The 20,994-nt window shown below is 35.2% G+C and overlaps 4 protein-coding genes across 7 annotated transcripts; all 4 read right to left on the reverse strand.

Moving 5' to 3' along the window:
• Positions 1 to 3,649: 3,649 nt before the first annotated feature.
• Positions 3,650 to 15,062, reverse strand: LOC145567194 (F-box protein SKIP23-like). Of its 3 annotated transcripts, none has more exons than XM_081626438.1 (8): positions 13,430 to 15,062; positions 13,134 to 13,238; positions 7,890 to 8,267; positions 6,841 to 6,989; positions 6,612 to 6,717; positions 4,585 to 5,716; positions 4,368 to 4,438; positions 3,650 to 4,182 (listed from the first exon to the last, which is right to left on the reverse strand). In XM_081626438.1, exons 6-7 carry the CDS (start codon positions 5,628 to 5,630, stop codon positions 4,372 to 4,374), a joined length of 1,113 nt encoding a protein of 370 aa, XP_081482564.1. In that variant the 5' UTR covers positions 5,631 to 5,716; positions 6,612 to 6,717; positions 6,841 to 6,989; positions 7,890 to 8,267; positions 13,134 to 13,238; positions 13,430 to 15,062; the 3' UTR covers positions 3,650 to 4,182; positions 4,368 to 4,371. The 3 variants fall into 3 exon arrangements, with proteins under 3 accessions (XP_081482564.1, XP_081482563.1, XP_081482562.1); XM_081626437.1 differs by having other exon boundaries at positions 3,651 to 4,182; positions 4,585 to 5,831; positions 14,356 to 15,060; XM_081626436.1 differs by having other exon boundaries at positions 3,651 to 4,182; positions 4,585 to 5,831; positions 13,430 to 15,060.
• On the reverse strand, positions 8,893 to 10,922 carry LOC145567195 (F-box protein SKIP23-like). The gene has a single exon (XM_081626439.1). It carries the CDS (start codon positions 10,492 to 10,494, stop codon positions 9,277 to 9,279), a length of 1,218 nt encoding a protein of 405 aa, XP_081482565.1. The 5' UTR covers positions 10,495 to 10,922; the 3' UTR covers positions 8,893 to 9,276.
• Positions 11,482 to 14,668, reverse strand: LOC145566082 (F-box protein At2g26160-like). Its single transcript, XM_081625624.1, has 5 exons — positions 14,117 to 14,668; positions 13,430 to 13,968; positions 12,412 to 12,499; positions 11,620 to 11,721; positions 11,482 to 11,535 (listed from the first exon to the last, which is right to left on the reverse strand). Exons 1-5 carry the CDS (start codon positions 14,666 to 14,668, stop codon positions 11,482 to 11,484), a joined length of 1,335 nt encoding a protein of 444 aa, XP_081481750.1.
• A 1,288-nt stretch (positions 15,063 to 16,350) lies between the features above and the next one.
• On the reverse strand, positions 16,351 to 19,717 carry LOC145568273 (F-box protein SKIP23-like). Of its 2 annotated transcripts, none has more exons than XM_081627703.1 (5): positions 18,453 to 19,717; positions 18,147 to 18,343; positions 17,738 to 17,793; positions 16,921 to 17,414; positions 16,351 to 16,782 (listed from the first exon to the last, which is right to left on the reverse strand). In XM_081627703.1, exons 1-4 carry the CDS (start codon positions 19,664 to 19,666, stop codon positions 16,950 to 16,952), a joined length of 1,932 nt encoding a protein of 643 aa, XP_081483829.1. In that variant the 5' UTR covers positions 19,667 to 19,717; the 3' UTR covers positions 16,351 to 16,782; positions 16,921 to 16,949. The 2 variants fall into 2 exon arrangements, with proteins under 2 accessions (XP_081483829.1, XP_081483828.1); XM_081627702.1 differs by having other exon boundaries at positions 17,738 to 17,799.
• Positions 19,718 to 20,994: the final 1,277 nt, after the last annotated feature.

The following is a 20,994-nucleotide window of genomic DNA, read 5'->3' on the forward strand; positions in this document are numbered from 1 at the left end:
AAAATTTCCAAAATTGAAAGCTAATATCCACGCTTTTTGAGAAATTTTGGAGGATTCAAGGCCCAGTGTCGAAAAGTCTTGAAATTTTAGAGGATACATCTCGGGGTCATATAATGCTGTTTGGAACCATATATGATCATTATTTGTTGTCATAAATGTTCGTGGTAGGCTTGAGTTAATGAAATCAGTGCAAGTTGTAAACTGGTAAATAGGTCGTTTAAAGGCAAATTGGATGGTTCCACCCAAACAATTGAACTCCCGGAGGGTATTAGGGACCATGGTAAACATTTCGGCAATTTTGATTAATGGGCGAAAAAAAGTCAAAAAATTCAAAAATTAAAGGCATTTATCCATGCTTTTTGAGAAAATTTGGAGTCTTTGCCTCTTTGGGGCCCGGTGTCTAAAAGTCCCGAAGTTCTAGAGAATCCATCTCCGGTTCATATAATGTCGTTTGGAACCATATGTGATCATTATTTGTTGTCACAAATGTTAGTTATAGGCTTGATTTAATGAAATCGATGCAAGTTGTAAACCGGTAAATTGGTCGTTTAAAGGCAAATTGGATGGTTCCACCCACCTAATTGGACTACCGGAGGGTATTAGGGACCATGGTAAATATTTTGGCAATTTTTATTTTCGAGGGAAAAAAATCAAAAAATTTCAAAATTGAAGGCTAATATCCACGCTTTTTGAGAAATTTTTGAGGTTTCAGGGCCCGGTGTCGAAAAGCTTTGAGATTTTAGGGATACATCTCGGGGTCATATAATACTGTTTTAAATACTGTCATAAATGTTCATGATAGGCTTTAGTTAATGAAATCGGTGTAAGTTTTAAATAGGTAAATTTGTTGTTTAAAGGAAAATTGGATAGTTCCACCCACCCAATGGGACTCACCGAGGGTATTAGGGACCATGATAAATATTTCGTCAATATTTTTTTCTGGGCGAAAAAAAGTAAAAAAATTTCCAGAATTGAGGGCTAATATCCACGCTTTTTGAGAAATTTTGGAGGTTTCAGGGCCCGTTGTCGAAAAGCCTTAAGATTTTAGAGGATACATCTCAAGGTCATATAATGTCGTTTGGAACCATATATGATCATTATATGTTGTCATAAATCAAATGTTCGTGGTAGGCTTGACTTAATGAAATCGGTGTTAGTTGTAAATCGGTAAATTGGTCGTTTAAAGGCAAATTTGATGGTTCCACCTATCCAATTGGACTCTGGGAGGGTATTATGGACCATGGTAAACATTTTGATAATTTTTATTTCCGGGCGAAAAAAAGTCAAAAAATTCAAATATTAAAGGCGAATACCCACGCTTTTTGAGAATTTTGTAGTCTTCGGGGCCCAGTGTCTAAAAGTCTTGAAATTCTAGGAAATACATCTTAGGGTCATATAATGTCGTTTGGAACCATATATGATCATTATTTGTTGTCATAAATGTTTGTGGTAGGCTTGAGTTAATGAAATCGATGCAAGTTGTAAACCGATAACTTGGTCGTTTAAAGGCAAATTGGATGATTCCAACCACCCAATTGGACTCCCGGGGGGTATTAGGGACCATTGTAAACATTTCGGCAATTTTTATTTCCGTGCAAAAAAAGTCAAAAAATTCCAAAATTGAAGGCTAATATCCATGCATTTTAGAAATTTCGAAGGTTTCGGGACCTGGTGTCGAAAAGAAATGAGATTTTATGGGATACATCTCGGGGTCATATAATGCCGTTTTGGAACCATAAATGATCATTACATGTTGTCATAAATGTTCATGATAGGCTTGAGTTAATGAAATCGGTGCAAGTTGTAAACCGGTAAATTGGCTGTTTCAAGGCAAATTGGATGGTTCCACCTACCCTAATGGAGGTTTTGGGTCATACTTCTTACCGGGTTTGGGTTGGGTTTAAGTCGGGTTAATAACAGGTCGGGTTACATTCGGGTCGGGTAAACAATAGGTCGGGTTTAATTCGGGTTTTCACGGGTTAAAACGGGTTAGGGTAATTCTCAGGTTCGAGTCAGGTTCGGTTCAAGTCAATAATTTGCAGGTTAGAATCAGGTCAGGTCATTCTCAGGTTTGAGTCGGGTTCAGTTCAAGTCAATAATTTGCGGGTTATAATCAGGTCGGGTCATTTTCAAGTCAGGTCATTCTCGGGTTCATGTCGGGTTCGATTCAAGTCAAGCAATAATTTCCGGGTTATAATAAGGTTGGGTCATTTCCAAGTCGGGTCATTTCCAAGTCGGGTCATTCTCGGAGTCAAGTCGGGTTATGTTCAAGTCAATAATTTGCAGGTTACAATCAGGTCGGGTCATTTCCAAGTCGGGTCATTTCTAAATCGGGTCATATTCGGGTTCAACTAACTATAAATAGATAATTATCATTTTTATCAAGCTAATTATTTCCTTCGACTATAATATATATGACAATATAATAGGGAACTATAGTTTATAATTTAGAAAGATAATTATCTCCTTTGACCATGCAACAAATATATACTATATTAACTCTTAAATTTGAGGATGATGCTCCTTTTTTTTGGGACCGACTTGGTCTCCCTAGACAAAATGCTTTGATCAACAATAATAAGGTGGTCTAAATTGCCTTTAAGGTAATTTGAAATCGGGTCAGGAACAATTTAGGTTGAATTTAGGTCGGGTCAATAACAAGTCGTGTTGATTTCGAGTCGGGTTAGTAACAGATCGGGTTGAATTTTTGGGTCGGGTTAGTAATAGGTCTGGTAAAATTCGGGTCGGGTCAATAACAAGTCGGGTTGAATTCTAGTCAGGTCAATAACAAGTCGGGTTGATTTCGGGTCGGGTTTGTAACAGGTTGGGTTAAATTCGGGTCGGGTAGGAACGGGTCGGGTTGAATTCAGGTCAGGTTAGTAACAAGTCGGGTTAAATTCGGGTTTGACGAGTTAAAACAGGTTTGGGTCAATTTCGGTTCAAGTCGGATTCGGTTCAGGTCAATAATTTACAGGTTACATTCGTCTCGGGTCATCTCCAGGTCAGTTCATATTCGAGTTCGGATCTCACATACTTGGGTCAACTCGGGTCTAGGGTTGATTTCAGGTCGTGTTTGGGTCACCATTTTTTCAGGTTCAGATGAGTCGGTTAATAATCGGGTTTGAATCGGTATTTTGGGTCGGGTCAACTTTTGACAGCTCTACGTATACGAAGTAGCAAAAGAGCATATACTCCGAACATAAACTCCAATGAATATAATCTCATTTAATTAGTTATAGCTCTTTCGTTTATTGGAGTGAGCCTCCATATTCTATGGGTCAAGGCTTGAGGTATAGATGTCCAGTGAGTACTTTGCATACACCTCCACCATTATATTTGCGCTAACCCCCTATAATGTATTCCCTTCATATAACCCACCAATATTGAGCTAAACATTTTTTGAGCGTTTGAGCGAAGGTTATTGAGCAAAAATCATCTTCTTTGATTTACCTATGATTGCAGGTAAGTCAAGGTACTTCTCATGTGTACGTAAACACACTCTTTTTTGAACAGGGTCAATACAAGATCAAAGTGATAGCCCTACAATCTGTAGCAAGAAGAAAATATATTAAAGCATAACAAGAATGTATGTATAGCTTAAAATTCACATGTATTTAGTCTTGTCACACAATATTTTATTTTTCTACCTTAACCCCCTAATAACCAAGTCTAACTGTTGAGGCTCACTCAACAATTGAATTATCGTAGCACACATTTTCACAAGCAAATCAATCTGTATACTGCAAATATATATACTTGCTGCATGAGCCTTTGATCAAATTATGGCTTATAATATATATCACATACCAATGTGAAAATGATATACTTGATGATCTAATGCAGCCCAAATCAAAGTGCTACCAAAGAAATGTCAAATTGAATCATCCATCATTTAAAAAAAAAAAACCCAACTATTCAAATAAGTTGTAAACCAAACACATAAATTTTCTCATCCAAAGGCTAAGTTTTAAGCAGTAAACTTAAACTTATGAAGCAGCTTCAAAGCCTACAAGAATCTAGAAAACACTTTAACAAGTCCGCATAATCGCAATTAGTAAAAGGATGGTAACTTTTACCACTGCGCGGATTAAGTTGAAAAAACGAACAAGGTCATCCTGCTTCCTCAGTTCCCGGCTTGAGCTGATTCGTCGGATTGAGAAAAATAGTTCTGATAATTGAACCCTGAAACAAAATCCATACCTCAAATGTGAGAGATTGATATATCATAATCGGGAAAAAAAAATACAATAAAATTAGTCAGGTTTAGCTAAAATCAATTGGCAAAAGGTGTAATACCCTGCTAATTATTATTACTGGTTCAATTTCATGACTTCTCAACAACTAGTGAATGGAGTAAGATTGATTACCTTCTTAAACAAACTCATTCTCATCAACAACTTCTTGCTTGATGAAGTATGGAACTCCCTCAGCTTCATTTCTATTTCACAAACCATGCATAGTCTCAAAGTTAGCATTTTTAATTAACTTGTCTAATCTTTATAAGAAAACAAAGTTGCAAGTTTATATATACATATATAATTACATATAAATATAATTTTCTTTGTTGTTTAAGAAAAATCTCACCCTGCAACGGCCCAGAGCCATGCTGGAAGTGGCCTCACAATGTCGAAATAGACCGGGTTAGATGATGCAAGGAAACATTCACCACTGTCGAAGTGATAAACAGCAACATCATGACGACGGTCATAGTGCTGTGTCTTGAAGATTTTCTGATCAGGGGACTGACCAGAATACGGGCGAAAGCTATCTCCAGGAAATACAATGCTGTTGCCTCTCCATCCAGGGAAATCCTTAGGTGACGCAAAGAAACATCCACTCCAATTGACAAACAGGATCCTATCATCACCTATACCTTGATGATAATCCCACCTCTCTTCATCTTCGTTCAGCTTGAAGATCTTAAAACCTGGCCGATTCTTCCTCCACCAACGATAGACTAAAAACAGTCCATCAGTTGCTGCAGCTAAATATTTCCTGCCCTCTGGTCCTGCACCGGCACACACCGAGTCTTCTGCAACACTTATCGTCTTCAAAGAGTGATAATCAATGTAGCAGACCTTACCAGTACGATCCATAGCATAGATCCTACCCTTATAGCTAACTATATCCTCGATCTTCCTCCCCTTGAATGTAACCTTGTGTGTTTCCATGTTCCCAAGTCTTGTTACAAATAGAGCAATTGAATTTGACATTTCAACAACAGAACAATCATTGATCGAAAGGGGGGTTTCATAATAAGGATCCACAAACAATATAGCCTTATTGTTGGTGGGACGCCTCCCATTCTTGGTTCGCTTAAATGATGATTCGCTATCAATTAAATTCATTGTAACGAATGTACCCAATTCCGACACAATAAATTGAGATATATCTAATGCTTTTGGAAAACCTCTAGGCAGAATATCATTAACCTTATCAGAAAGAGGAAATCTGACGGTGAGTTTATTTGGCGTAAACTCTTCAACTGACAGTAAGTATGGTGGTAGTTCAGGATTGGTGGCTGATCGCAGCAGGAAAACTGAACTTGCCATCAGAACTCTGGGAGTAGACGGCAATTCAGGTTCAGCAGGGAACTGGATGGGTAAAAATTGGGATAAGATGCTATTCATTGTGACCAGAGACAGAGGTGCTGATGCTTGCCATGTTTTGCAGATACTTCGGAGTTTGTGGATGTCATCACGGGTGTTGAAGCGTTCTGCGATCAAAGAAATGCGCTCCTTTGGTAATTCAGACCAGGAGATATGGTGATCAGGGGAGGATTTTTTCATCATCGGATTCATTGCAGAATTAGGACAATAATCGCCGCAATGCTGCAGAATTTTAGGGTTTATTATAAAAGAGATGAGTGAATTAGGGATCCTAAGGGAGCTTTTATATGAGGTTTGCGCAAATCTCTAAGAGACGCGTGTCAATCCTATCCAAAGGCAAAATGGAAAAACATATCCTTGTAATACTTTCTCCGTTTCTCAATAGATGCATCATTTCAAAATTTTAAACAACATATACATTGCTTTTAACCGTGCATCAATAATATGTAAAGATAATTGTCTACCGTGTCAAAATATCATTTGTATACAACTTATACTAATGTATCATGGGACATTGATTGTCAAAATTAATATATAAATACGGTAATAATCAAAACGATACATCTATTGATAAATAATTGAAGCATAATTCAATAATAAATGATTAATTATTAGTAATAAAATGAAAGATGTCGTATATAGTTTGTGCACATAGTATATCTAGGATTCATTCACTAATATCAATTTTGGAATTTGACATACAATTTTTTTTCATCAAGATTTGTATCAATTTGATGGTGGTGATACTTTTTTTTGGCATGGTATTGATTGATTAGGAATTTCTCCTTTGAGATCCAATATAAGAACATCTTTACATCACTCTTAAGCTACAACCTTACTTGTTTAGACAGATTGATTTAACTTAATTAATACCTTTGAACAAATATCTTTGCAAAGTACGTTTTCCATTACACAACTACACAAGGTTGAGAAGAATGATCTATAAGAAATTGTAATTTTTTAGAAAAACGTACATGTATATATCTGACAAGGGTTACTAACCAATTGATTTAACAATCAAGAGCGGCCCATAGTCGGGTTCATAACCAGAATCATCATCTTCTCCAACTTCTCCTACATCATCATCATCTTACATTCCTCATTTCCCCTTCAAATAAAGCACAATGATCTAAAAGTTAGTTACTATTCTTCACAAACTCATTTAATTTTAAGAAGCAAAGTTTTGTACTTAATAAGTACTTCGTATATATAAAGTTAATGCTAAACTCACCTTGTGAACAAACGCGTACCGGCCAGTCCAGAGAGGGGGAAGCGAGCCATACCACATCAGAATAGCTTGAATAGAGGCTATAGGGCTACAATCACCGCCACCCTCGAAGCGAAAAACACAATGCAATTGTCTTTCCATCCAGTAAAATCCTAGGTCGTGGCAAAAAACCAACCATCAAAAGGGATGAAAAATATTATATCATCACTTATATCTATATTTGGATGGTTGGTTCAGGGTTTATGAATTGTTTGATTTATAGGGTTTATAAGTAGTAGGATTGATTCAGGGTTTATGAATTTTCTGATTAATTTATTAAGGTTTATGAATTGTATAATGTATTAATTCCGCATATATAGCATTGTGAATCGGGCTTCGGTATTGCATTGGTCAGCAATAGCCAAATTCTAGATGCCAAACTTAGCCCTAGTACAAATGTAAAATATGTATTTTTTTTTTTTTAACCTAGTAACAAGTTGCAATAAAATAAAATAAAAATAATAAAAAAAAACCAAAGGATTGCTGATAAGACCAAATTGTTTTTAGACAATTGCAATAATTTGTCATACTTAACTAAGAACTGGAAGCAGAATGAAACTTCAAACAATATGATCATATGAATAGAATGCAATTTACCTAGTAAAAAACTTCAAACAATAAGACCAAGTAGAATGATGTATAAAAATATAAGGCCCCAAGTAATACTCTTTTAAACAACTCATAGATTCTCTTCTGTTTTTTTAAGCGTCTCAACGAGCTTGTATACTTGTATGTCAATTCAAAACTTTAACTAATATGATAATTGTCCATAAAAATAAAATAAATAAAATAAAAAAAATAAAATAAAAAAATAAAAATAAAAAAACATTTTGAAATTATACATTGAGCCGATTTAACAAGATTAGTAATTATTGCAAAAGGTCTGAAACACTTGATAAAAACTGATTAGTATACAAAAAAAACATTTAGCAGATCTGATATTCATATGGGTCTTGGAAGATAATAAAAGAGTAAGGAGAAGCATTGCCCATTGGGCAAAACATAAACAGTACCTCAACAAAATCTTAGCTTTGACTTCAGGTCTCTCTGTTACAAAGAGGAAAGATATCAGAGAATCAAAGGAACAGCACCAGCTACACAGCGCAGTGGCAGTAATTAAAGATCAAAAGGGCTGATAGGCAGAGCACCGGTCCCCAACAAGTGAAAACTCCAGCAGCATACCTACACAGAGAACAGATAATAATAATAGAGCACAAGATATGTGAGAATTTGTGAGCTATTTCTGCAACTTCCAGCAATCAAAATCAGTGTTTGGGTGATAAGAGTATTTCCTGTAATTCCCGGCATCTGAGGGTCAAAATATGGAGCAGTTTGTCGGCAGATTTCCAGCAGAATGGGCGGCTGATATCTACAGCCTTCGGTTGAGATTGCTGAGAGCCGAAACAGAGTAAAGAATAAGAAAGGGACTTCAATTTTAATAATTGGAAATGAAAAATGAGCAACTGCCAGTTAATGAGAATTAACAAAGTGAAGTAAAATGAAGGAAAGGGATGAGCAACTGACAAAATGACAGGTCTTCAACAGCCTTGCTTGAATAGATGACACAAAAACAATGCAAGATCCTCTAATAATAACTCCTCTGTCAAAACTTTGATTAAAATTTCAAGATCCTCTGATAATTATTCATCTGTCAACTTTAATCCGGCTTATGACTATATACAGGTCCATCACATTACAGAATCCTGCACAGATCTTTATTCTACTCTTTAAACTTGAATTTTAGAATTAAACTAGTCAAAATCACAGGAAGAATAAACCCAGCAGATTATCTATTCTAAATAGGGTAAATGAAACTAGTAATGTCACTGATGTGAACTAAATCTGATCAGAAAAAGGACTTGCTTTCTGACAGAGATCATGATTTTGCAACTGGAGAAGTTAAATCAAAATCACTATTCTAAACATCAATAATCTACCAATAAGCTTGTTTTCAAACTATATAAAAAAAAAGGTAGAACACAAACAAAATCTCTCACACATTCACTGTATAAAGTAATTATGCATCATTAAGAGTTATAAGCTGACATACAGATTTCTTAAAGCAGATAAAAATTTCGGCATAACTACAGTAAGTAGAAAGAAAGTATTTGCCATGTCTCCTAAAAAATGAGCAGAAACATCCTGCTCATGGGACAATACCGGAATATATAACTAATGGCAGTCTTGTCACACTATTTATAATGAGTATGTAGCTGATGGCAGACAATGTTTTGCTCTACTTCTCAATCGCCTTCTTCCTCTTCTGCTTCTTCAGAATCACCTCTGAATAAGAATTTACCACAGAACAAGCCTTCTTAGAGTCAGCATATTACATGAACTCTGTTCTTCTGATCTAGGAAAAGACAGCTATTAAGCTTAAGCATATAGTAGCTATATTTTTCAGAGCTGTTTCATATAAGTTGAGGGTATTCTCAACCCTCTGTTGCACAAACAATTATCTGCTTCACACCATGGCAGATGTGACCAGAAGACAGAGGAATATCCTGGACAAGTTTCTAAAGGCCTACAATCACCATCTCCGAAGTTAAAAACAGCAACATCAAGATGGAGCTTCCATGTCTGAAAGATTTTAGAATCAAAATCTCTTATACCAGAATACTCAGGGAAACTACCTCTACGGAATACAATGCTATTTCCTTTCCATCCTGGAAGATCCTTAGCCAAGGCAAAGAAGCACCCGTCAAAGGTCACAAACAGTATCCTGTCATCACCTATACCTTCAATGCTATCCCATTTCTGCTTCTCCTGATTCAACTTAAAAACCTTAAAGGCTGCATCATGATCACCAATCTGACACCGTCTTAAAATTAAATAGAGTTCTCCAGATGATACAGCAAAACGTTTCTTGTAATTGCTTCTAGATCCACCAGGCAATGGATCTTCACTAACACTCGACATCTTTAACGACTGATAATCCATTGAACAGACTCTACCTTCATAATCAACTGCATAAACCCTTCCACTAAAACTCACCAAATCATCAAATTCCCTCCCCTTGAAATACACTTGCTGTGTTTCACCATCTTTAAGCCTTGTAACAGATAAATAATCTACCTGATCATACAACTCTATGACAGTACAATCATCAATGGTTGGACAAGTTTCACAATTTGGATCCACAAACAAAACCACCTTATTATCATATTCAGTTAATCTCTTCTCAGAGAACATATCTTCAGGCCTATCCACCCTTCTAAGAGTATAAAATCTACCTAATTCCTGAAAATCAGACCAACCAAAACTATTCGGGGAACCAATAGGCAGCACTCTAGTAACAACTCGAGAAAGGGGTGCTCTGACATAGAGCTTACCAGGGTTAAGCTCCTCCACGGAGATCAACAACGATCGGTGCTTACAACCCACATCTGATTGCAGAAGAAAAACAGAATTTGCCACTAAAACTGAAGAATGGCTCATACCTCTGTACGGAAAGAGAGGAGACAGAAAGTTTCTAGGGGAGAGCATAGATAAAGGAACAGAACTCCTCCATGTCTGACAGACTGTCCGGATCTGCATAATGTCTGTTCTTGTTTCGAGCCGCTCTGCGATAGACAGTACCAGCTCCGGCGGCAATGCAGACCATGTCTCACGGTCCATTGCAATCAGAGATTTGAGAAATAATTTAGGGATTGAAAGTTTCTAGAGGTCTTGAATAAGTAGCAAAACATGAAGTTTGTTGTTATATACTTGTATTTGTCAATTTGAGGATGGTGGTTGGGACTCCTTTATGAAAGTATCAATCTAAATTATTAAACTAACTAATAACGTGCAAGTTGCTCTAAACAATTATGCAACATGAGAAAATGTTTTGTTAATGAACGGTCTAGATGTGATTGTGTAAACTTTAAAAGTAGGTGCTGGGTCATTCTCAATTCCAACGTGTTGTGTGGTGATGCATGTGCAAACTATGCCACAGAGGTAATTAATCACTTTTGTCAGTTTTTCAACTTTTGACAGAAAATTAGACCATCATGTCTCTATTGACAGAAAAAGTAAATGAAGATAATTTAAGGCTAAGCATTTTGATGATTAAAATTTTAATATGTATGATAGCATCTAGTCATCTTAACAACTTTACACGGATTATTTGTTAATTTTCACACTCAACATCATCTACCATTACACTCCAAATGAGCTTTCAGTAAGATCTATACTCCAAATAATTATTCATGTCCTACATTCACGGGACTCCCGGTAAACTCTAATATGTGACCGTCTCTAAACAATTTACTAGAAAAATATCTTTTATTCCGTGACTTAAATGTCTCACAATAAATTAGTGTGAGACAGTCTCACCCAAAACATACTCATTCCACCCAATAGTATGCATGAATATTGAACAACCCTCTAAGATTTAAAAGTACATTTCAAACTAATTCCACTAAAGAAAAGTAGGCATATCCTATGCCTGAAAGTTAAAAATATAGAATAAAGTACATCAATTATTCAAAGCCAAAAAAATAAAAAAATAAATAAATAAAATAAAAAAGTCATCAGATTCAGTAATAAGCAATTAAACATGAATATTCTCAACAGAGGTTGTCCAATCCTGGAACTACAAAGTTTGAACAAAAACTGCTATCCTTAAACATCAAGAATCCAATATACAGAAACATTCTCAACAGAATAAACAAGTATCTAGCTAAACATACAGAGCTTGTAGACATTAGATACTTCTGAAAGATGCTTTTTCTTCAACCAATTAACTTAACAAAGGGAAACCCTGTTCATAACAGCTCCAGACCACCAGACAAAGAATCCCAGATACAAAAACATCTTATAGCAAAAATACTCTGTCAATTTCGTCCAAGCACCATTGCTGTACTGCAAAGTCTAGAGTATATCAGGCTTTCTGTAAGAATGACTTATGTATAACATAGCAGAATGCCCAGAATTCTAACAATGATTTAGAGAGATTTTTCATGCCAAGTGTAAAACAGAAAGCCTGGTTTACATTCTAAGCTTCAATGTTATTCCTGTTAATTATGCATGTATTTAATTGATTCTAAGCAACGGCCACTGCCTAAAAGGTGAAACAAGACCAGTAGTGTATTAAACTATAGGTTTTGTCCAGTAGTTATCATATTCTGCAAGTACAAGTATCAAATTAAAAATTACTCCTTTCATTAGTATAAAATGATGATGCATCTTACAAGTATAAAATACAGCTGATACTCTGTATATTTTATTTGGCAGTGATACTCTGTATATGCTTCAAAATCCTGATTCTTAAACGCTACTGAATTTCTTAAACCAAGAAAAATCTATAAACATTTTCATTATTTCATTATTTCTATGCATCTCATAGTGTAGCTGATATACTGAGATTGTAGATCCTGACTCTTAAAATATGCCAAAGAACCTAACAAAGAAATACCTTATCTACTCAGAGAACCTACACAACAAAAAGAAGCATGCTAATCATCTATATACGAAGTACATGTATATACATCCTTGTCATCCTAGTTATATACTTATATAACTGTATATGACAGATTGACAGATAAGTTATACCATAAAATGACTGTCAAGCTCCCAAAAAGTAGAAGTATAAAGTGTGCAATGAGAATCACAGATAAACTCCGAAATTAGAAAGGAAAACCTAAAATGTGATACAATCACTTGCTCACATATAGAAAGGAAAAGTTATGCAAAAGATCAGGGCAATAATCTCGAATAAAGAACAATCATTTCAAACAGAAGACAATAAAGCAAAGGTTGACTGATTATACCATAAAAATATATCCCATAAGGCCATAATGGTCTGTTCACAACACCCAAAAAAATAATCCAAAACAAATAGGAGCCAGCAGATTTTCGTAACACTTGTATGTAGCAAGTACTTTCTGCCTGCAGCTCAAAATGCTAAATACTGTAATATCTTCTATCATTAACATTAGTATTCCACAAAGAGATGATCACTAGATAGAAGTACTAAATGCCGGTTACAGGACATATATACTAACTCATTACCTTAGTACAAACAAAGGTCCCCGACATTACAACCACCATAGTTGGACTTAGGACCTGAGACACTAAAGCAAGATAGACATATGTTCCTTAAACTGCAACTTAAAACTGAAGCAAAGAATTAGTAGCTGGAGCAGAAGCTTTAGTGTTTTAGCATGGCTATCTTGAAAAAAATCAGAGTCTTTTAGCTTAGGAGAAGGATAATTATAGTCACCGATTAATGCATATTGGCCAAGCAGCTATATATAGTATGTATGCTTTATTACCTCCCATGGACAATCATCATGATCTGTGCCTCATGCAAAGGGAAAGGAGCATATTGAAGTCTACAAGGGGTTCATTCTTTGACCTGCTTGTATCCAGCTAGGATTCTGAAAATAGAAGAGGCAACCTAGATTAGATTTTTCAGTGAACATATCAAAAAGAGCGCAATGGGAAATAATGTTTGTAACAATAAGCAGACAGCATGCAAGCCAAAAGCAATGCATACCATTTTCTGGACAAAATTTACGACTAACATGTTTGATTATGTATTGCAGGACAGGGTGGAGAAATTTTTTACCTATCTTTAGAGAGCGAACGGGGTCTAGCCCAAGACGGAGGTGGCCAAAAGTAAACCGACAAGCCCGAGTTAGATAATAAAAGACTATCCCTAAAGATACCCTCATCCAAATAGGCCACAACAATCTCAGGGCGCCTATTTTCTCTCTGAAACAATATATCATCAGGATAATACCATTCAGTATTATAGGCATGGAAACGGTCCTTAGGGAACACAACGCAATTTCCTCGAAACCCAGACAACCTTTCAGCATCAACAAAGTAGCAATTATCAAAGGTCACTAATAGTATCTGGTCTCCCAAACTATCAACCTTATCCCACACACGCAGCTCAAAATCAAGCTTATACACCTCGAAATATTCATCACACGACCCATGAATCATATACAGATCCCCAAACGATTCAACCAAAAGCTTAAGCTTAGTACTGAACGAATTAAAAACCATAGAGAATGTGCAAGATGTGACCATTTTCACGCTTGATCCACAACCATCAATAAGATAAGCAATTCCTCCTCCATCAATAGCACAAACCTGGCCCTTTAAATTTACTATGTCACTAAAATTAAACTTATCACTTAATCCATAACTTTTTTTTGAAGCCACTTAATCCATAACTTATACTCCTTAATTCTCCACTTTCTAGTTCAAAAAGAATCAAAATCCCAAAATTAGTAAGTGCAAATACAACATCAACATGATTAAAAACATTCTTTGCATCACAATCAGAGAGTAAAACCACTTTAATAGCATAACCACGAAACCCATAAAAATCAAACACTTTTTCATCCCATTTATCAAAACAGAGCTTAAGCCCTTGACCCAAAACCGAAACCCGACAATTCAACAAATCCAACTTTTCTGGGAAACTTGAGGGTAAATCATTAATGGTGGTTTTAGTGAGGGGAAAACGGGGACGAAGCTTACCTGGGTTTAGCTCTTCAACAGAGATTGACCATGGATTCGCCATTGATGAGGTGTGATCAAGAGGTTGAAGGAGAACAGTTGCAGTTCTTACAAGCAAAACTGGAGAATTTGATTGCCTGAAAATGGCGGAATGAGAAGGGATTTGAAGGGGTAATTTGGAATCCAAAAGGTGACCGGAAAAAGGGGTAGAAGATCGCCATTGTTTGCAAACTGCCCGGAATTTGAGGTGATCATATCTGGATTTCAAGTGACTGGAAATTTTTGATAATAATTCTGGGGGAAGATTCGCCCAATCAATTGAACAATGTTGCATTTTTTGAATATTTTTGTAGAATTTTTGGTTGTTTTAGATGTGGAACAAAGAATTTAATTTAATTTCTGGGATTTTGTTGTCGTAATTTGGAGTAAAATGCATTTTTGGGATTCACCTTCCGTACTTTTCTTCGTTTGGGGACTCACCTTTCACTTTTCATCATTTGGGATTATCGGTCACCAGAATTCAAAAAATCGGTTACTTAATAAAAAAATTCTCCCTAAATTTGTTGATTAAAACTGTCAAAGAGATAAAATTATGAATATAAATTAATCAATAGTCCTTGATTCTAAAAAAAAAAAAATACATTGCAGAAGAAAACCCCAAAATGTTAAAAGATTCTTAGAACCCAAAATGTTAAAAATTCTACCGAACCCAAAATGTTAAAATTGTAACTAGATAACCCCAAAACATTAAAAATTTCTGCAAAAAAATAATGAAAAATGTATATGAGTAATGAGAATTTTTAAAAAATAAATAATATTTTTTAAAAAAAAAAAAAAAAAAAAAAAAAAAAAAAAACCATAGCTTATATTGTACAAAGCTTATGAGTTTACCTCAAGTTTGATTTAACTTCTCATATCATTGATTGGGAAAATATAGGACTACAAGTTGCAAGTTGCAAGTTGCTTGACTTTAGTCTAACCTAGGTTATTTTAATTAGCAGTGTTTTATTTTATTAGTAGGAGGGGGAGTTTGTGTCATTATTTTTATTTAGCTGTACTAAAAAAATAATAATAATAATAAAATTTCACCGGAAAACTTTTAATACCTACTGGCATTCCCCAAACGATGAAAAGTGAAAGGTGAGTCCCCAATGGATGAAAAGCATGGAAGGTGAATCCTCTAAAATGCATTTTACTCTCGTAATTTGTAATTTGATTGTGGAGTAATTTTTAGGGTTTATCGTTGTATTTACCCATCCCAAATAAAATGATAAAATATAACTTATAGGAAGTTTATAATCTTCATAAACTAACTAATTACTAAATTAAGCGAAAATATTGCAAAAATATTTATAATCACAATTATTATAAATTTATCTTTGTTCATTCTCGAAACGTTTTTCCATCGAAAGGGCGATTAAGTGTGCGTAAATGATGATTTTTAAGGGCGATTAAGTGTGCGTAAATGATGATTTTTTTTTATTTGATTGTTATGTACTTCGTATTTGTTAGAAATCTATTACGAAGTATTTGGAGATGTATTACGACTTTTTATTTATGAAAATCTTTATTCAAAAATAATATTTAAAATGCAACTACAATAAAAACGGATACTGTACAAATTTATGAAGGGCAGGGAGGGGAAGGGAGGAAGAATAAATATTAGGAGTATAGAACATAAATTAATAACTTGAATTAAATTGTTTAGACGTTCTGCCCTGCTGCTAGCATTGTTCCTTAAACCATTGCATTCTTAAGCCTTGCCAACAGCAAGTAAATGTTTGTGAATAGCAGTGTCGCATTCAATTTCATGTTCACTACAACCTGTAACATTGCCTGATAATTTACTCTGCTGCTACTACATGGATTGTGAATTTCCTTGTTATAGCAGGTCAAATATTTGATCAGACTATAACTTATAAGTCAAATTGCAGAATTATCTACTGATAAAATAGAAACATTCCTCATGCCTGGCATAGAGCAAAAATTTAAGCTTCGAAATCAAACACAGGGATAAGTACTAAATATGCTTATATGCATTACAATTACTCATGGTTACAAAAGGATGATTACAAGACAAGCAGGATTTATATTAAACAATTTTTTTCCCCTGCAAGTAGATGGTCAAAAAAAAAAACTTTCATCCTAACACCTGCAAGTAGATGGTTTGCAGACCACTAATGTATGGGGAGTATACTAAAAGCTAAAACTTTTTCATCCATAAGTAAAACCTGGTGATTTGGTGAACATGTCTCCAAGAGCATAACCGATATCAGCTTGAAAATCCAGATTTTTGACAGCTACTGCTTTCGATAAACCAAATTACATTTGAAGCATAAGAGCGTAGCAAAAAGGTACACCGTGCATACCATATATACAGTCACCAACAAAAAAAGCAAAAGCAGCCAATCTATCGAACAACCTCTGCCAACATTTATAAGAATCAAACTACAATAAGAAAAACACAAGATGTCATTTAAGGAGTATAAGTGTATAATCAATATAAAATCCAGAAAGAACTATATAAGTATATATTGGTTCTGTAAAATACAATATTGAACAAAAGTTATTAAAATGTTAACATACAGCAGATGAAGCTGATTGAACGTGGTCCTTCAGCAAAGCACATCTTTCAAATATGATGAAGCTGAGGCCAATTGGCACTCTGGAACAAGCTTTCCCATTTCAGCCAATTTTTTTTCCACCTCACGCAATTCTGTTTGGAGCTTGGATTTTTTCATCTGAAGCTCCATGATAACCTTGTTTTTGTGAAGAAACAAAGCATTTTTAACCAAGGTAACTAGCCAATCCAATTTAAATTGCATCAATTGAAGGTCAGGCAGTGTCGACTCCAAATATTTAGCTTGAGAGTCATCTAAGGAACTCCCTGAATTGCATTGAAGGATAATTATTATCTTTGCAAGGGATTCTAATGCCCAAGAAAGGAGGCAATCACTAGTCACTACATGCCCTTCTGTTATATTTCCATGCTTATCCCATATCTTCTTTAATATTGGGACCGAATGAGAGCTCACATCAACTCCTAAGAATTTCGATTGTGAGACATCCTTTTCAAATATCTGTACAAGAACATAAAGAAACATAAATAATGCCTCTGCCCTTCAATGGAAATGAAATACAACAATTACAATTTGTAGGTCATTGATTAATTTAGTAGCTTTTTATTAGAGCAGCAGGATAAGGACACAGCAGAAATTCTACAATACATGGGAATTTTGAAGTGAATTCAGATCAATGTTAGCAGGTCTCAGAACTCAAGTCTTAGACCAGAGCAGACATTAAATCGCTCACTGCACTGAAGCATCAATTTGTGTTCATAATAGATATACAGCCACGATTTCAGCAGAAATAACCACCATGAAAATGTCTCTAACGAAGTTACCTTAAGAGGAGAGTTCATAGCTGGAGCTGAATCAACATTGTTCTGATTGTTGAAACCTGAAACTAAAAAGGATTTAGTTTAAGATAATGATATAACATAGGAAAAGAATGTAGTTGGGAAAAAGGAAAGGAGCTAAGAAATGTAAGGGTATAATCTTTACTAGCTAAAATAAATGGACAAAAAGCTAAGGCAAAGTCCACTTTTGATTAAAACTTTACTTTTGGTTAAAGCTTTTATTAACTGTGTGAGATAGAAGCAAGTCTCTTGATTTGACCTCAAGTTTGCTCTATTCTCTTAGTTAAAGCAATAGTCATATGATCTTATATGTTGGTCATTCTCCTCTTGTTCTTTAGAGTTAAACTACTAAATTCAGTTATCAACATGAAGTCCACAGGGTAAGCTTTATTACCTTCATGAGCTACATGAGGCTGAACATTTTGCACGTGCTCAGCAACCTGCACACAGTTGGGGGATATCTCATCTATCTCCTCCTTAGGGATGAGATCTGGAATAATTTTAATAGAAGAACCACTTTGCAGCTTTACTCCATCTTCTGCTTCATCTCTATCTCCATCTCCTCCTCCTTCTGAACCAGAATCGGTTACACTAAAGAAATTATCACAGACCAACAAACAGTTAGCATTTATTATGAAAATTTGATCTCTAATCTATTACCAGGAAAATACTTTTAAGTATACACATGTTCCAATCCTACCATGTGAGCAGACTTGCATCTGTCCAAAGCCATGATGGTGGTGGCCATAAGACCTCAGAATAGCTCGGATACTCAAGTAGATAGCGAAAATCACCACCCTCAAAGTGATAAACAACAATACCCATTACCCCCTTCAACATTGCCATATTGACAATCCGATTGTTAGAATACAGGGGAAAACATTCCTTCCGAGATACAATACAATTGCCTTTCCACTGCGGAAAAACCTTGGCTGGGGCAAAGAAGCAACCATCAAAGGTAACAAACAATATTCTATCATTACCTATACCTTGATCAAGCTTATCCCATTTCTTTTCCTCCTCATTCAACTTAAAAACCTTAAATGTCGTCGGAGATATATTCTTAAAACCCCATACAGTATAAACTAAATACATATCATCACAAGATACAACCAAACGTTTCTTGTTGTCACTTCCTGAACCCTCACACAATGGTTCCTCCACAATTTTCACCATCTTCAACGACTTATAGTCCATGGAACACACCCTACCTTTACGATCAACACCATATATCTTCCCTTTGAAACAAATTACATCATCGAGCTTCCGCCCCCAGGAATTTACATGATGAGTTGCTCCATTCTTAAATCTTATCACAATTAAACGTATAAGATCAGACAACTCAACAACAGTATAATCATCTTTAGCGCAATCCGGGCTCACAAACAAAACCACCCTATTATCTAAAGGGAAACCATTTGTTGGATGATTAAAATACCTAATAACATCATCACTAATATTATCAGTGGAATTCTTATCAACTAGTTTATAAGTATGAAATCTAGCCAATTCCGAAACATGAAATTGAGACAAATCCAAGTTATGGGGAAATTTTTCAGGTAATCTTTTAGCAACGAGACGAGAAAGGGGTGATCTAACGGATAATTTACCTGGGTTTGACTCATCAACGGAGACTAGCCAAGGTTGAAGCTTGGGATTAATGGCTGATCGAACAAGAAATACGGAATTTGCGACTAGAAATTTGGTACGATTAATATCGATTGAGTGTGGGAATAAAGGGGATAAGATGTTTTTAGGGGTGAGGAGAGAGAGGGGGGCTGAAGCTCGCCATGTCTTGCAAGCTCGCCGGAAATGGAGGATGTCTGCTCGGGTTTCTAGGCGTTCTGCGACGGCTAATAACAGTTCCGGCGGTAATCCCGACCATGATACTCGCCGGCGACGGTTGCTTGTCATGTTGACTGTCAGCAATTCTAGGGTTCTTCAATACGAAATTACGGAGGAGATTGTTTTAACCTCTATGTTTTCTACCCTTCGTATTAGTCTCAAAACTTACTTTTAAGACATGGCCATTCACTTGAGCTTAATTTTAATTTAGTTCAATTCAACTCAGCTATTTAATTTTATTTGAAAAGAATCTGGTATAAATTTCGACTCGTATAAACTCAATTATGAAATGGACTTGATCTAACCTTATCTAATCTGAATCAGTATTCGAATTGACACCTCTACACACACGTACCATTATTGTTGATCATTAATATTTTGCAATTACTTCATATTGCGTCATTCTTGGTATTATTTTTTCCGTCATTCTTGTATTATAATATACTTCGTATTAGTAAGAAGTATAAAAAGAAATAATAATATACATAGAAACTAATGCAAAAATATTGTGTTTTGGTAAAAAGTTATTAGTCAAACTAAATTATACAAAAAGAGGCATCCAGAACAACATGTGTTGAGTTCTAGTAAAAACATTTCCTTGCCAAAACTATTGTCTCATATTATGGACAGTAATCCGTAATTTAATTAGGCATAAATCATAAAATGGAGAAAAAAAAAAAAAGAATATTGTGGACCAATTGATCATATAATCATATTAATGAGTACAACTTATCTTTCAAAAAATACAAAAGTGCACAATTTAAAAGTAAAAATGATTTGTTATAATTTAGATTTAACTTTTTCTCGTATATGTTTTGTACTTTTGTAACTTTTGTTCCTGTATGTGTCCATACTTGACTAATTCAAGCATTCCAAGATCTAATTGAGTGACAAACTAGAAATGTGATCACCTCACTGTTCAAAAAAACATACGTTGTACAAGTATTGTTTAAAATCAAAACTTCTGTTGGCTTTTAATTCTAAGAAGAAAAAAAAATTAATTGTTGGAGCCCGAGTATATTTTTTTAGGGTATCTATCTTCTAGTTTGAGACTCCCAATTACAAAAAATACTTTTTGATTAATCTATCACATGTTAATTACGGAGTAGCTATTATGTCATTTAATCTTAACACCAAACCAAACTAAACTTAACCTACAGTCTACACTAGCCAATAGATGAATGTATAGACATCACTAATTAATCTCCAATGAAAGAAGCAAACCTATCACGAGTATTAAACTTAGCTTGCTGCAATGCTGCTTACAACTGTTACCAGTATTAGACTTGAAACCAAAAGGTGGCTCGAAAGCCGCCTGAAGCCCTGAACATTAGTCGTGACAGTTAGACTTACAAGTTTTAGACTTGAAAGTTGAAACCAACTTAACTAACCTCTTT

The sequence above is a fragment of the Chenopodium album genome, chromosome 11, assembly GCF_948465745.1.
Source record: "Chenopodium album chromosome 11, dcCheAlbu1.1, whole genome shotgun sequence".
Taxonomy (NCBI): domain Eukaryota; kingdom Viridiplantae; phylum Streptophyta; class Magnoliopsida; order Caryophyllales; family Amaranthaceae; genus Chenopodium; species Chenopodium album.

Excerpts from the sequence above, each read along its gene's own strand:
- LOC145566082 (XM_081625624.1), bottom strand. The coding sequence starts at position 14,668 with ATGCAACATTGTTCAATTGATTGGGCGAATCTTCCCCCAGAATTATTA. Across the intron at positions 12,500-13,429 it reads CGTTCGCTCTCTAAAGATAG|GTTTTCCTTTCTAATTTCGG; the intron begins GTAAAAAATTTC and ends ATCACATTTTAG. Across the intron at positions 11,722-12,411 it reads AGCTTGACAGTCATTTTATG|TACAGCAATGGTGCTTGGAC; the intron begins GTATAACTTATC and ends TAGACTTTGCAG.
- LOC145567194 (XM_081626437.1), bottom strand. The coding sequence starts at position 5,801 with ATGAATCCGATGATGAAAAAATCCTCCCCTGATCACCATATCTCCTGG. Across the intron at positions 4,439-4,584 it reads TGGCTCTGGGCCGTTGCAGG|AAATGAAGCTGAGGGAGTTC; the intron begins GTGAGATTTTTC and ends TTTGTGAAATAG.
- LOC145568273 (XM_081627702.1), bottom strand. The coding sequence starts at position 19,666 with ATGACAAGCAACCGTCGCCGGCGAGTATCATGGTCGGGATTACCGCCG. Across the intron at positions 17,800-18,146 it reads GCCTCATGTAGCTCATGAAG|TTTCAGGTTTCAACAATCAG; the intron begins GTAATAAAGCTT and ends AATCCTTTTTAG. Across the intron at positions 17,415-17,737 it reads CTATGAACTCTCCTCTTAAG|ATATTTGAAAAGGATGTCTC; the intron begins GTAACTTCGTTA and ends GTTCTTGTACAG.
- LOC145567195 (XM_081626439.1), bottom strand. The coding sequence starts at position 10,494 with ATGGACCGTGAGACATGGTCTGCATTGCCGCCGGAGCTGGTACTGTCT.